This window comes from Meles meles, chromosome 3, assembly GCF_922984935.1.
Source record: "Meles meles chromosome 3, mMelMel3.1 paternal haplotype, whole genome shotgun sequence".
NCBI classification, from domain to species: Eukaryota; Metazoa; Chordata; class Mammalia; order Carnivora; family Mustelidae; genus Meles; species Meles meles.
Window position 1 is genome coordinate 89,250,002 of NC_060068.1, and position 15,981 is coordinate 89,265,982.

The 15,981-nt window shown below is 35.0% G+C and overlaps 1 protein-coding gene across 5 annotated transcripts in view; it reads left to right on the top strand.

Moving 5' to 3' along the window:
• The window catches only part of ADAMTS6 (ADAM metallopeptidase with thrombospondin type 1 motif 6), a 315,702-nt gene that overhangs the window by 270,604 nt on the left and 29,117 nt on the right, over nt 1-15,981 (top strand). For all 5 annotated transcript variants that reach the window (XR_006817804.1, XM_046000877.1, XM_046000876.1 and 2 more), the window contains one exon: nt 6,735-6,864. Coding sequence is in view for 4 of the 5 variants with exons in the window: in XM_046000877.1 (XP_045856833.1) it covers nt 6,735-6,864 (130 nt within the window). In the remaining variant the exon portion in view is untranslated. The remainder of the gene's footprint in view (nt 1-6,734; nt 6,865-15,981) is intronic.

Genomic DNA, 15,981 nt, shown 5'->3' on the forward strand with positions numbered 1-15,981 from the left:
AAGGAAGGGGAAGGGAAGAAAGGAAGGAAGGGAGGGAGGGAGGAAGAAGGAAAAGCTTCTGGGCACCTGGTTGGCTCAGCTGGTAGAGCATGTGGCTCTTGATCTTGGGGCCGTAAGTTTGAGCCACACATTGGGTGTAGAGGTTACTTAAAAATACAGTCTTTAAAAAAATAAAAGGAAACATTTTCTATTGGTAATAAATTCAGCACAATGTATGGAAGTTCAAGGTCTTCTTCTACTCTCAACATCATTTCTCTAAAATTTTTAGTAAAATATCAAAAACAAGCTCCTATAGATCGTGGAAATTTCTTTTTAGTATAATATGAGTCAATTCTTTACTGGAAACTTGCCTCTCACAAATTCCTATTTCTAGCTGTGTTTGCCTTTTGACATGTCTAACCCCATCATGTGTATGTCTATTGGTAAGAACCCAACCACTGAAACAAGACTACAAAACTAAAGGAATTTAACAAATGTGTGTTTATTATTCTGCAGAAAATTGGTGCAAAGTGGACATAAAAGGGAAAGAAACTGAACAACCGAATTGTGGGAAAGAAAAGAGATAATTTTCATAAAATTTTGAATCTGGAAGAAACATTAAAAATGATTTAATTTGATTGCCTTGTTTTACCCAAGAAAGTGAAAATTTACCTTAGGTCATTTCTCTAAACTGCCCAGAACTCACAAAAAGGTATAATAACAAGATAAAGTGAAAGGGATAAGATAGACCTTTGGCTATGAAAAGAGTGCTTAAGATCACTGAAGATCAGGGAAAGAGAAATCAGACAAGAGTATAACAAAATAGGAAGACCGTAAACCCAAAATGATTAGACCTGAAAATGCATCATTTTATTAGATGGGGTACTTTCCATAATATAATTATATGGACACTTGTCTTATTCCCCCCATTTTAATGTAATCTCACTGAAGTCAAAACTATCTCACTAATATTACCCCTTACGATAATGAAAAACCATGCTTTGACATAGTAGGAATTAGGTGAGTTAAATTAAGTGAGACACTATCCATGGAAGACATTCCTGTTAATATCTAAAGAGTGGTAGAAAATCCCTCCAGGGAGGGGCGCGTGTGTGGCTCAGTTAATTAGGTGTCTCACTCTTGGTTTTGGCTTGGGTCCTGATCTCCCAGTCATGAGATGGAACCCTGCATAAGACTTAATATTCTCTTTCTCCCTCTCCCTCAGCCTCCCCCCACCTCTCTCTCTCTCTCTCTCTCTCTCTCTCTCACACACACACTTTCAAATAAATAAATGATATCTTTAAAAAAAAAAAAAAGATTCCCTCTTGGGAATCTTTCAAATAATGATTTCAAATCAAATAATGATTTCAAATAAATGCAGTATGTATATGCCCCACCCTACCTTACCATCATTAAACACAGTTGCTGCAGAAAAGTACAATATTTTAAAGTTGCATTTTGTGTGTGTATGTGTGTGTATGTGTGTGTGTGTGTACGCATGCAATCCTGTGTTTCCTTGGAACATCTCGTTTTGCTTAGGACAGAAGGGAAGACACTGGGAAATACAGTGAAATGAAGCCTTTGAAAGATAAAAACCAGCAGGAAGCGATTCAGAAGAAGAAAGTATATGCCTGGAGCTGATAGGTACACTGGGTGCCAGCTGTTAGATCCAAGGCAGATGGAGTTTACTCTGCCCTGCAAATGTGTGTGTCTGGCCAATAATCACACAGCACAATAGCCAGATTTCATCAGTGAGAGGCAGAGCAAAGAGAATATTCTCCTTCCCCCTGGTACTTGTTGCTCTTTGGATGCTATCTACAGTGAAGATTTAAATTAACATTGCTAGCTATATACTCTACATATTTTGGTTATATAGAGTGTTATCTTGGTTGCTAACTACTTTAGATGCAGTGGTTAAGCAAACTGTTGTCTTAGCCACCAATGACATTTGTAGTATAAGCTCAAACATTTTGACTTTTTTCTCCCCTCTTCCTCTTCAGAAAACTGTTTCTTGGGTAGATATGATGCACTATGCTGCTAGGTTAAGTTACCTAGATGTTGGTTAGCCCATCAATCCCAAGGATGCATTTATACCTCTCTTTATACCTCTCTTTTCATTATGGACTCACTCACATGTGGTTATAGACTGCTTACTTACCAACTGAATGGTCTAAGACTGGAATCCTGAGTCTTGAGAGTAGATATGAGAAGACCTAGAAGGTCTTTCTCCTGCTGCCCCATATACCTCTTGGTTTAACAGATTTCAAGTGAACTTTAGGTGGTAATTTATGAGCATCAAGTTCTCTCCTCTCTACTTTTAAAATGATCAACTATTCTGTGAAAGACAATATATTGCCAAATATTGTTACAAATGAGTTTATAATAATTATAAAATTATTTAATTTTATGAAAAAAGAAAGAAGTGGGATATAAGAACATTGAACAGCCTATAAGAGGAATAGAGAAGGGATTGAAAAGGAGGAGAGGAAATTGAGAGACACTATGGTCTCTGGAGCCTTCGCTCAGGATTGGCCCTAGGAATGTGGCTGCTGAGCAGAAGACCCTGTGGTCTTCAGTTGAACCATCACCATCTCCAAGAGTAAGCATAGTGGTTGAAGGATCCATCTAGACAGATTTGCAGTTCCCTGGGCTTCTTAATAACTTTCCTGGGGTATATGTTCTTTCAAAATACTAAAAGCCATTTCCTGATAGACAGCTAGAGCAGTGATACAAGTTGGGTACTCCTTCCTCTCACTGGACAAGAGAACCTTTGGTGGGAAAATAGGTCATCTGTAACTTTTTTTTTTAAGATTTATTTATTTATTCATTTGAGAGCATGAGCAGGGGGAGGAGCAGAGCAAGAGGGAGAGGGGAAGCCGACTCTGAGCTGAGCATGGAACACGTTGCAGGGATCGATCTCATGAGACTGAGATCATGACCTCAGTTGAAACCAAGAGCTGGTCACTCAACCCAGTGCCCTGGTCATCTCTAACTTTTAACTATTGGCTGAAAGTTAAATATTAAATATAAGATCTGATAAATTTAAACTTAGAGACTAAAATTAATGGTTATGTTTATATTTTAAGAACCATCATATGTTACCTAAAAAGCAGGTATAGAATTTGCATGCTGGTAACTTTAGATGTTTAAGAATAAAATGCAATTAGTACAGTTTTAAATTTGACCAATTAAATTCTGTAGAACATCTGCATATTTCCAGGGGACATGGACACTAGATTACTAGAATTTTGTTTTTGATTAGGCATCTCTGACTGGCCATGTGCACATTTTCTGTTTTTAGTTATAAACCATAAGTCTTCAGATTTGAAGACATAGTGATTTTTTTGTAACTGGATGTAAATATTCTCAAGCTTTGAATCAACTTCTTAGCAATGTTTTACAGATTACTTTAAAGAAACTATATATAAGAGGCTTGATCATATAAAAGATTCTAAACTCAATCATTTTTCTTTTTGACTTAGTTGAGATTATTTCTACTTGATCTGTATTTTCTACTTTCTAAAGCTAAAAGCTTCATTTTCCTTAGTCCCAGAGTATATATTTCAAAATCCATCCTAAATTAGGTGCATTGGTTTAGAGTTATCCTGTTGCTAATGATTTAAAAAGAAAAAAACAAAAACAAAAAACTGTGAATCTGCCAAGTGTGGGGGTAAAAGTTGGAAGGGGATTTTTATGCTGCTAGAGGAAGATAGATCAGCATTATCAGAAGATTTGTAATAGATTCCTGGTATAGTCAGTTCTTGAGTGTGAAATACCACAATGTCTAGTAGAACATTTTAGAAGAAAATTAATACAAGATGAATGCAAGGAAAAATGCATCTTCATGAAGTGTAGAGTAATTTCAGCTGTTTATTCAAGGACTTTAATTTTTTACTTCATAAAAATTAGTATTCTGAAATTTTATGAAACTGAAGTGAACCCAAAAAATGCCCAAATTCCTAGTTTTTAAGAAGTCTGGAAGGCATGACCAAAATTATGTCAATTTGTAATTCTTAGCCCTTAGTACCTCTTAATCACAGTTCCTTTTAGTGATTATTCTCCGTTGAATGAGTGAATGAATGAATAAATGAATGACTTGTCAACCACATTTCAGTGGCATGTTCAGTTTGTGTACTATGTAATTTTAAACTAATTATTGGATCCCACTTAAAAGCAAAATAGCCTTAAAAATAAAGATCCAGAACAAGGATATGAAATTATAGAAATTTTTTATTTTGTTCCTTGTGATTTTATTTACTTTCCAAATTTTCAACAATAAATGTTATGTAGTTAAGTTTTTAAGATACATATGTGGTTGGAATTTATCTTAGGATCAGATATAAATCTCACCTCTAATAACTAATGTTTCACCTGTGATTCAAATTACAGAGGGCTTGCTTTTACATTAAAGGCTACTTTTAAAAACTAATGTTTTTAACAACTAAAATGACATTTTAATGACCAAATGACATTTCTAGGGCTAATTTAAAAGAAGTAGAATTTTATCTTAACCTGTAGAAACTGAACTGATGTTCCTGACACTGATGCAAAGCAACATCAGTTCCATTTTGTAGTATTGAAAATGTTTATTCTTTCCTGAAAAACAACCAAGTATTGAATTGAATGACAACTTTCTTATTGCAAATGTAATCAGATTTTTTATATTAAATATAATTATCAAAGATGGGTAAACTTATATAAGTCCTCTGTGTAAGTGGATGGTTTGAGTCCCCCTCTCCAAGTATAATCATATTTGAATGGCTTTAAAAAAATGATCATGCAAGCATACAAAAATAATCCCCTACTCTCCCTAGAAGGAACAACATGTTGAACTAGGTGGATGAATATTCTGAGTCACTGTGGCAATTGGTAGTTGAATCCTATGACTAATATAGAGATTTTTGTCTAGGTGGGTCACATGGACTTAGTTATCTGCCCACTGGAAAGCCACAATGGGAAGATATTATCTGATGAATATTGTGGAACATGTGTGAATGGATCACAGTGATGCCTGATGTGAATCATTCTTCCCTCAAAAATGTCAAATTTAATAGTTTAAAAATTCCAAACTGTTGTCACATAAACTGAGATTTGGCCTATTCTAGGGGTTAGGACAGAATGAATACAACACATATTCTAAGTTATTTTGCCAGTAAGTTGTTGGCTATGTTTTAGACCCCTAAATTTAGGAAAACCTAAAAATTTATTCAAAGAGATTAGTAAAAGTCTTGGGTCACTGCAAATAGTAAAATATACCACCTTCTACTACTCTCCACCACCATGGAGTCTCCAGGACTTAATAATTTTCCTAATCAGAGTCATAGATTTCCCTATCTTGCTTAGTTAAAAGTATGCGTAGCCTGATGTCTGAGGCACCCCACCTGCAGAATATTCAAGACTCTTAAAAGGACGTTGGGGGAAGCATTGATATGTCTTTTAAGGTGATATTTCCTTCACTGAATGATCCTATTGTGCATTGATTTCCCTAATTTGAGATTAAAGTCTTTAGGGTATTATTAAAAGCAGATTAAAAAAAAAAAAAAAAAGCAAAACTGTGGGTTTGTGTAGGGCTAGCTAGGTGTGAAGCTGTGGTTTCCTGGATACCGCTAATGCTGTTTTTATAACTCTTTCTGGGTAATTTCACTTACCTGGTTATAGAGGTGAGTGGGGGATTAGGGGGGTAGTTTATGCTTTTATTTCCAATTCCAGGAGTAACCTGTTACCTCTGTATGATCTGAAACATATATCATTGTTTTTAGTTTTACTTTTTCTCTGATATCTTGGTATACCTAGCTTTGCTTCTTTAGATTCCTTGACACTAAAGTAAAAATGAGCTTGCTTAAGGTCTACTCACTCAGGGATGTTTACAAATAACAGTGTGTTTGTGTGCATCTTTGTATTTTGTGAAACGTGAATAAGTTGTGGTGGATATCTTTTGTCAATAAATAATAAACATATAGAATTTTATAATTCTTTTACAAACATACAGAATTTTACAGATTTTATAATGAGAATATATTTAGCTGTGGCAAACAGTTCACATAGACTAATTTTTAAGTCTGAGATAATAATCTTCTGAGTTATTATTTCAAGGAATATATATATAGCTGTTTGATAGTGGTATAATCAACAGAGGGCTAACTCTGTTAAAACAAACAGACTAATGCAGTCTAAAAGAGGCCTACTGCAATCTTTAAATTCTAGACTTTGTGGGCTTTTAGAAAAATAAATCTGTAAGTGGAAGAAAAAGAATGAAATGTGTGAATGTAATGTGTTCCTGACAAAGACTAAATTGATGGGATTTGTCCTACAAAATATCAAAAAGTAAATTTGTCCATATTGTCTTATTTTTAAATAGATAACAATCATTGTTTTGCATTGCAATGTATATTCATACATTTTATCTGATGCATTTTGGGAAAATAAAGTTTGGTTTTTTGTTTTTTGTTTTTGTTTTTTTAAGGTAAGTGCGAAGAAGAATACACAAATGGGAATACTAATTGATTAAAATTACCAATAGTTTCTTTTCTGAGCTTGAAAACAGTTATGTTTCTGAATATGAGAACAATAATTTTGCCTAAAATTGAAGTATAATGACCAGGCCTTCTCTCCTTTTTAGAGAAGCAGTCAAGTGTTTCTGGAACAGATAAGACAGCAGCGATCCAGTGAGGTTGTTCCCCAGAAGAAAGCTATGCATACCTAATTTATTGGAAAGTAAACTACTCTCCAATTAATGATGTCCTCTTTTTCTCAAGGTGTCCAAAGACAGGAGGTGGTCTGTAAAAGATTGGATGACAACTCTATTGTCCAGAACAATTACTGTGACCCAGACAGTAAGCCACCTGAAAATCAAAGAGCCTGCAACACTGAGCCCTGCCCACCTGAGTAAGTAAGAGTATGAAGTGAGAATTATTTTAAGTACAAAGAGAAGAATACTTAACTATTCATATTTAGAAACATATTCATATGTTAGGAAAAGGGAATAAAGCATTTTGGAGGGTAAAGATTCCTATTTATCCATAGATTTCAGTTATTAACCCCTTTAAAGCAGGAACATCAGTAGATTGATTCTGGCACAGTGCTGGAAATTACCAGATTTCATCAGTTCTAAGGTGTATCTTTTCACATTTTAACATCTTGGAGATTGACATTCATCTTGCCATTGATAGTGTGTTACAATAATAATCAGCATTTTTTTTAACAGTCTATAAAATAATGGTATCTTTTTAAAAAAAAATTATGGTATCTTAAATTCAAAACAGAGTAGATTGTTGTGCAGTCATATCTTTTCCAGATATTTTTCCTAAAGGCCTAGAGACTCTTAAAATGTTTGGGAAACATTCTATAATGGAATATCAATGCTTTAATTTGTTGACCCAGTTTTAAATTGTGTCATCCTAAACCATCCTATCTTCTGCATGTTGGGCACAGGCATGGAGGGGGACTTCAGACTCATTCTGTTGATTAATGTAGCAGTTACGGCTCACTGTAAAGGGAGGTACAAGCTGACAGCCCATTCATGTTAATGATGACTTTTTAAAAAATTTAAATTTAACACTGTGGACCTGCTGTTGGTGAGTCGCAATTTATAATCTGTAAGAACAGAAAGGTTTCTGGGCTGAGCAAAGGCATAATTGGAGACCCCTGGCTGACTCAGTTGGTAGAGCATGCAGCTCTTGATCTCAGGGTCATGAGTTCAAGCCCCATGTTGGGAATAGAGATTACTTTTAAAAAATTAAAAAGAGGGGCACCTGGGTGGCTCAGTGGGTTAAGCCGCTGCCTTCGGCTCAGGTCATGATCTCGGGGTCCTGGGATCGAGTCCCGCATCGGGCTCTCTGCTCAGCAGGGAGCCTGCTTCCCTCTCTCTCTCTCTCTCTGCCTGCCTCTCTGCCTACTTGTGATCTCTCTCTGTCAAATAAATAAAATCTTTAAAAAAAAAAAATTAAAAAGAAAAAAGGCAGTGACTACATGAGAAAAGACAAAAATGCTAAAGACAAAGATACTGAGTTGGCCATGATCTCTGTAGGGCTTTTGCCTGTTTGACAACTGTAAGATAGAACATGTGCAAATGGCAGTTCATCCTTGTTTGAGAAATTAGGGTAAACTTTATCTCCTTGGTTAACTGTCCAAACTTGAAATTAATAGGGAAGAAGTATGCAAATGAATTTATATATCTTAAGCTCTGTAGAACTGAAGAGGAAAGCTCTATATGCAGTAACGACAGAGAAGTCACAGTAAAGGATTCAGGTCCCTAATGTGGTTAAAGCAAGATATGTTCCTTATCTTTGTTTCAATACAATAATGCCTCATGAACTTTCATTTCCCAAAGTCAGTGTCTGTCCAAATATTTGAATCTCAAAGGGAGATAGTCACTGCTAGTGAATATCTGTCTTGAAACAGTTTAGGGTGGTGACTACCAAACAAAGAGCACAAAGAATCTAGAGTGAGAGTAGTTTTTATTCTACTACCTTTATTTATTTTTTAAGATGTTATTTATTTATTTGAGAAAGAGAATGTGTGTGGGGGCAAGAGAGACAGAGAGCTAGAGAGCACAAGCACAAACAGGGTGGAAGGGCAGAGAGAGAGGGAGAAGCAGACTCCCTGCTGATCAGGGAGCCTGAGGTGGGGCTGGATCCCAGAACCCTGGGATCTTGACCTGAGCTGAGGGCAGGCGCTTAATTGACTGAGGCACCCAGGTGCCCTATTCTAGGACTTCTTTTTTTTTTTTTTTTTTTAATTTATTTATTTGACAGAGAGAGCACAAGCAGGCAGAGAAGCAGGCAGAGAGAAAGGAGGAAGCAGGCTCCCCGCTGAGCAGAGAGCCCGATGCGGGGCTCCATCCCAGAACCTTGAGATCATGACCTGAGCCGAAAGCAGAGGCTTAACCCACTGAGCCATCCAGGCGCCCCCTATTCTAGGACTTCTAAAATTTCATGTTTCTTTTTTTCAAAATATGATCACAGTGTAACTAATTTGTTAAAATCCAGAGCCAGGAAAGTATATAAATATGACCTATAATATGTATTACAAAGACATTTGATTTTTTAAAATTTTTAAAACTTTTTTTTAATTTGATTTTTAAAAAAATTTTTCAACATTTTTCTCCTTTCTGCCAATTACTTTTATAAATTTAACTCGAAAGAAATGGGGGGACTATATAAACCCATGCATAGAAACCAGGACCAAAATTTTGTTCCTTCCCATATTTCTAATAACTTTCAACATTACTTTCGTATAATTGTACATCTCAACTCATCAAGTTAATTTCCTGACATTCAGGATTTTAAGTATTGTGTTTGGTATTTGATCAGCCATTTAAGACCTCTGAGTGGTCCTGGTCACACCTGTTTTATTTTGGCTTCAACTTTTTTATTTGTTTCAGCTTAAATGCTATTCAAATGTCCTTTGAGATTTCAGTGGTTTATCATTCTGTCCCACATATTGTGAGCTTAGATACTACATTGGAGTTGTTTTGTAAATATATATGTGTATGTATGTGTATGTATACCTATGTGTATACTATATATATGTATATATATATTTTTAAGGGTAATTGACATTTGAATTAATGTACATAATTAAAATCAAGTTTTCTATCTCCTTTCCTTTTGTAATTCTAAAATAAAAAGTTACTTATTAACTTTTTTTTTAAGTTTGGAGGTAAGAAGATGGAATTTGAAAAAGAGAAATAAAAAGAATATTAAAAAGAAAATTTGGGCTGACTTTTTCAGAAAGAGCTAAAGATAGATATCTAAAATATTACTATTTATTAGTCCATTTTTTCTTAGTTCCTTTTAAATTTCTTTTTTATTACTTTGAATTCAGACTATGAAAAGGAAAATCTCAATTCTTCAGAATGGTGTTTGTACATCATAGAATTCCTAGTAGACATTGGTATTCTAGAGATAAAAATCATTGAAAGACTACTGAATTCAACAATACTTTAAATTAGTGTGGAAGAAAGGAAACGAGATTTTTTTTTTTAGGTGATGATGTGATAATCATATTTGGTTTTGTAATACATATTAAAGCATAAAGTTTTTAAAACAAAGATAAGTAGGGGCACCTGGCTGGCTCAGTGGGTTAAAGCCTCTGCCTTCGGCTCAGGTCATGATGCCAGGGTCCTGGGATCAAGCCCCACATCGGGCTCTCTGCTCAGTAGAGAGCCTGCTTCCTCCTCCATCTCTCTCTGCCTGCCTCTCTGCCTACTTGTGATCTTTGTCAAATAAATAAATAAAATCTTTAAAAACATAAAAATAAATAAAACACAGATAAGTAAAAATAAGAAAATGAAAAATACCTGTAATACTTAAAATACTACTGTTAATATTTTGAAGTATTTATCTCCAGTCTTTTTTCTATGCTTGCATAGACATGTATATATAACAAAATAGTATTATACTATTTCTGTGCTCTGTAGTTAGTTCACAACATATTTTGAACATTAAATATCTTCTACAGAACTTAGTAGATATGTATGTCATTGTTTAATTTGTTTTCTACTGCTTAACAATTGTGGCTGTGTCTTAGCTTTTGATCCCTTAAGATACCACAGCATTAACAATTTTTGCTACTAAAACTTTGCTCTCTATAACTATGCTCTTATGGTAAATAAATGGGAATAGAATTCCTTGTTCAAGTGGAAATATATTTAAGTCTATAAAACATTGTCATATTGTTCTCCAGAGATAATGTATGAGTGTATATTCCTAACAACAGTGTATTAGAATGTAATTTCCCTGAACTGCACAACACTGGATATTATTATTATTATTATTATTATTATTATTATTATTTTATTTTATTTCATTTCACTTAATTTTACTATTAGAGACTGAGTGAGCAGGAGTAGGGAGAAGGGGCAGAGGGAGAGGGAAAGAAAGAGATTCTTAAGCAGGCTCCACGCACAGTGGGAGCCCAAAGCAGGGCCTGATCTCACAATCCTGAGATCATGACTTGAGCTGAAATCAAGAATCAGACACTTAACTGACTGAGCAAACCAGGCATCCCTGGATATTATTATATTAGAAACAATCTTTGATTATCTTATGGGGGAAAAAAGCCTTGATACCTAATTGTTATGTTATACTTCTTGGATTGCAGATGAGGCTGAACATTGAAAAACTATGTCCAGTGGCCATTTGTTTTACTTCTTTTTGATTTTACCTTCCATGGCCTAACCCATACCATTTTTCTACTGAAGTGTTTATCATTTTGTTGCTGATTTCTATGCACTCTTAAGGTATTAAGGGTATTAATTCTTTTACTTCCATTTCAAATATTTTTTCCTAGTTTGTCATGTATTTTCCATATTATTTATGGTGTTATGATCTATTTTTTCTCGCAGAAGTCTTAAAATATTACATAGATAATCTATCACACTTTTATTTCTTTCTTAGGTATAATGTTTAGGAAGGCTTTATCCACTCTAAGATTGTACTTTCAAAGTTTCCTTCAAAGTTTTTCTTTTTTTAATGTAAACTTTAATCTTCTTGAAATATATTTGCCTACTTTGAGGAAAGGGTCTATATTTATTTCCAAATTCCCAGTTCCGTTATTAAAATTCCAAATGATTTTTTTTTTAGTTTTTTGTGTGCGTGTGTGTTAATTTAATCATACAAATACTCATTTATACAGTAAGGAAAAACCTCCCCATCTTCATCTCCTCCCAGGCACCATGAGGCCCCACCACAAACACCCACCCAGCTTGCTTGCTACACACCACTGTCCAGGTGGACGGGGCAGCCACAGCTGCTCCAGCATTCACCCAAGGAAATGAAGGAAAGGCAAGCCAAATGATATTTTTAAAATCAGAAATTATCTTTTTAAATAATGAAATACTTCAAATGTCTCTTAGTCATATTGGAGACTTTATAAGGAGGATGTGGAAAAATAGAGGGTAGTAAGATTTATCTTTGTGCTTTATAAAGAAAATGACAGGACTAGGAAAAATAGATGAGAGAGGCATTGGTAGAGAAATACTAATTGTGTTTATTTGGAAGACCTTGAAGGGCAGAGGAAGCTTTGCTGTGAAAAAATTAATGTGCTCATAGCAGCAGCTTTTTGTGAGAAACAGTGTAGTAATCAAGAGGGTAAGGTGAATAGGGACAGGAAAAAAAAAAAAAACAAGAATTCCAGAGGCATTGAGTGAAAATGGTGGAATTCCTGACAAAGGCTCAAATAATTGGAAAAAGGAAAAGGGAGGGGTTGATATTAAAGACCATGACTGATAGGAAGCTAGTGCCCCACCATGAGAAAAGGAAGTAATGCTGAGCTGGAATCCAAAGAGAATGGCCAAGAGCTCAGTTTTGACCATGCTATCTTTCTATGGCAAGAATGTTTCTATATATGGCCTCATGTGAAGAATTCTTGAATAGCGAATATTATTCCTGTATGATACTGTGGTTTTTAAAGTTGTGAAAATAAGAGGGGTGAAAACAATAGAGTATTATACATTGTGATAATACTGTGACCACAAACTAAGAAACACTTTTTTTAAGCAACTGCAATGTGAAAGGCACTGTGCTTTGGGAGAAATGGCTGCCTTGCCTAAAGACAATGTAATTGGGTAAATACCTATAAAAATAACTATAGTTGAGGCAAAATATGTTAAGCACAATAAGAGAGTTATAAACAAAAGTGCTAAAGGATGCTTGGGCTGGGGAGAAATTTTTTTTTTTAATTTCTCAGAATTCTTTATTAGCATTCTTTTTTAAAAATTTTTTTATTTATTTCTTATTTTTTTTAATAACATATAATGTATTTTTATCCCCAGGGGTACAGGTCTGTGAATCGCCAGGTTTACACACTTCACAGTACTCACCATAGCACATACCCTCCCCAATGTCCATAACCCCACTCCCCCTCTCCCAACCTGGGGAGAAATTTTTACTCGGGTGTTAGGTTAGGTTTTATTTAATGGTATCTTTTATGATATAATGTTTAACAATTATATTGAGTCACTGTACCTCACCCAAGGACAAACATAATATGTTATTTTAACTTTAGAGGAAGTTTCATCAGAGTCCTCTATAAAACTCCAAAATTTAAGAGCTGCGGACAACCATAGACATCATGTAGGCCAGCTCCCATCGTGATGAGAGTATGCTAATCTCTGGTGATGTTTTCTCATTGTACCACACACCACTAACATTGTAAGTTACAAATCAAATATCTGGTGGCACCTGAATACTTCCAGTACTTAATACTTGCTTATTTCATTGCCACAGTCTCACTTGCTGTAATTTCAGAGATATTTATTACATTCTTTTTTTTTTTTTTCAATTTAGAAAAATCTCAGCTGTGAAATGTCTAGGGCATAGAGGCTTATACTTAATATTAGTTTTACTTTCCAATTAACAAGGAATGAGCAGATTTTCTTTTCTTTTTACCAACTTAATGTTTAGCAATTTTTTCTAAAACCTATTTTAAAATCAAAGTTGTACCATCTTAATAAGTAATTAATAGGTTACATATTTGAATCTCCCTTTGAGTAAAGATGTTATTGTGAGATTATGAAGATTTTTTAAAAAAATTTTTGTTGTGTTGATTTGTGACAAGGATTGATAATTAGATGCTTGACACTAGGACAGAGGCTGGGAAATCTCCCTATCTCTCTCTTTTAATCCAAACATCTAATATCAGTTTATTTTCATATGTTCTGCCATTTCCCTTTAAGTTAAAAAGCAAAAATAATACTCTGCTTTTATGCTCGGTTCTTTCTTCAAATATTATGGTTAACCTAGGTTAGGGGAAAATAGTTTATAGTGTCTCTCTTATTCCCTGCCCCAATAATATTCTTGTTTGTCCTATTAATGTACAGACACTATGGGTCAAATTGATACAGTCTGCACCACACCACTCTTATTTCAGACACTCAAGCCTGAATTCTACGAGTTGTTAATGTCTAATGAATATGAAGACACTTGTGAGGATGAAAACAATTTGATCACTTGGTGTTGGGAAGAGCTCAGAAAGAAGCATTCCCAGTGTTGTTCAGACTATAACAATTCAACCATTGATATTTCCAGAATTTTTGTGTTCATATTTTTACCACCAAATCTAGAGGAGAAAATAAGGAGAAGGTCATCAGAGGGTCAAATACAACTGGAAAAGTGAAGGTGAAGGAAGCTTTATGTCTTAAACTGAATAGAGGAATAAAGAAAATGCAATGGCAAAATTGCCAAACTATTTAAATAACTCGGGTGTGATTTAATCCTTGAGAGAGACATGGGAAGAGATGATTTGGTGAGCAATAAAGATGCAACAGGGACTGAAATCAGAGTTCGAGTCAGAAGGGAAATTGGGAGGGTGGTTGATACTTTTACTTTCATACACTCCAAATTAAATGCTAGACTGATACATCTAGACTAAGAGACGTTTGGCAATAAAAGAGAGGGCAAAGAGTAAAAAGGCGGAGGTGGACCTGACCTCGTCCAGCAAAGAACAGTAACACCTCCTGAATCACTGCTGTTACTCTGGGCACCTGTGTTTAATTTGAAGGCCTCCATCCCTCTTACATTATGAGACCTAATGAGATCATGGCTGGAGGTGGTATGACTGGACTTTTTGTGGCTGAGTTGTACACATTTCTGTTTTATCCCCTAATCTTGGTGATGAAATCACCGTTGCGAATTGAATCAGAGTTTCACTATGGCTGGCATGCAAGTTATTATTCTCAGTACACATTTTCCTCTTTACCAAAAATGGTACTAACAACTTGGGATCATGTTCATCTGTGGAAAACAAAATGGAAAGAATATGAAAATCGCTTTAAATCTCCTCTGGAAAATGACTTAGAAAAACAACATTAATATCAGATTCTCAGGATTAAATCATCATTCTTTAAGTGAATTTTAGGTTGAAAATTTTTAGTTTTTGGAAAGATGTATTCTAACTTTGAGAAACTGGTTCATTACAATATTTTTAAAAGCTGTAACTAAAGATAATACAAATAATAGTGAATAAAGGCCATTGTTGCATATTTGGCTAACTATGGCTCAAATATAGAACCTAGTACTCTGACTTCACTGAGGTGTTATCTCCTACATACAAAACTTGGCACAATTAACTAAGCTCACAGAAATCGTGAGAAATTTGTTCTTAAGCTTTCATACTCTTCTGTCTGGAGAGTCTCTTACCTAAGAGTTGAGCATATCCACTGAGGATAGTTGCATAATCTATAATCACAGATTGAAGAAAATGACTTGTGACCTCATGCTTGTGACCTAGATCCTACTAGTTAACAGAGTTAAGAATGAAATTCAGTGAAGGCAGTAAATGCTGGGGCATCTAGTCCTAGTTTCAACACTGCTCTTTTCATGATTTTGGAGAACCATTTTCCTCACACTACTTACTTCCTCTTCTATAAAACAAAGTACAAAACCTTGAATATAGTTAGCATTCAGCATATATTTATGAATTAAATACAATATTATATCAATCAGGATTCTGGTTGGAAATAACACAACTTCGACTTCAACTACTTTCTGCACAGAAGCGGGTTTGTTGGTTTACTTAACAAAGCTGAGGGAAGGGCAACGGTGGATCTCATTTAAGGAAGGGCTCCAGGACTCAAACACCATCAGGACTCTCTAGTTCCTCTGCATTCTTTCACCTCAGCTAATTCCACTGGCAGGCCACATGGCCACCAGCAGCTCTTAGATCTTTATGTTCGTTTGTGACAAGAAGGGAAAGACCCCTTTACTCTAGTATAGATAGAAAAATTTTAAAGCCAAATTCTTATTGGTCTGATTTGTATCTTGATTCACGCCTTTTGACCAAATAATGTCCCTCAGAGAGTGAGTTCTGCAGACGTTTTATCTCCATACACACATGCACACACATATACACACACTGAAATTACATATATGTGAAAGTTCAGTGATGACTTTAGGGAAAAAGAGTGGTTCACCTATAAACGTGAAACATGTTCCTTTTGTTTTCGGTTTCCCACGCTGGCTGCATAGAAGCTGTTTTCAGGAGTAGAGGGATCAAAACAAG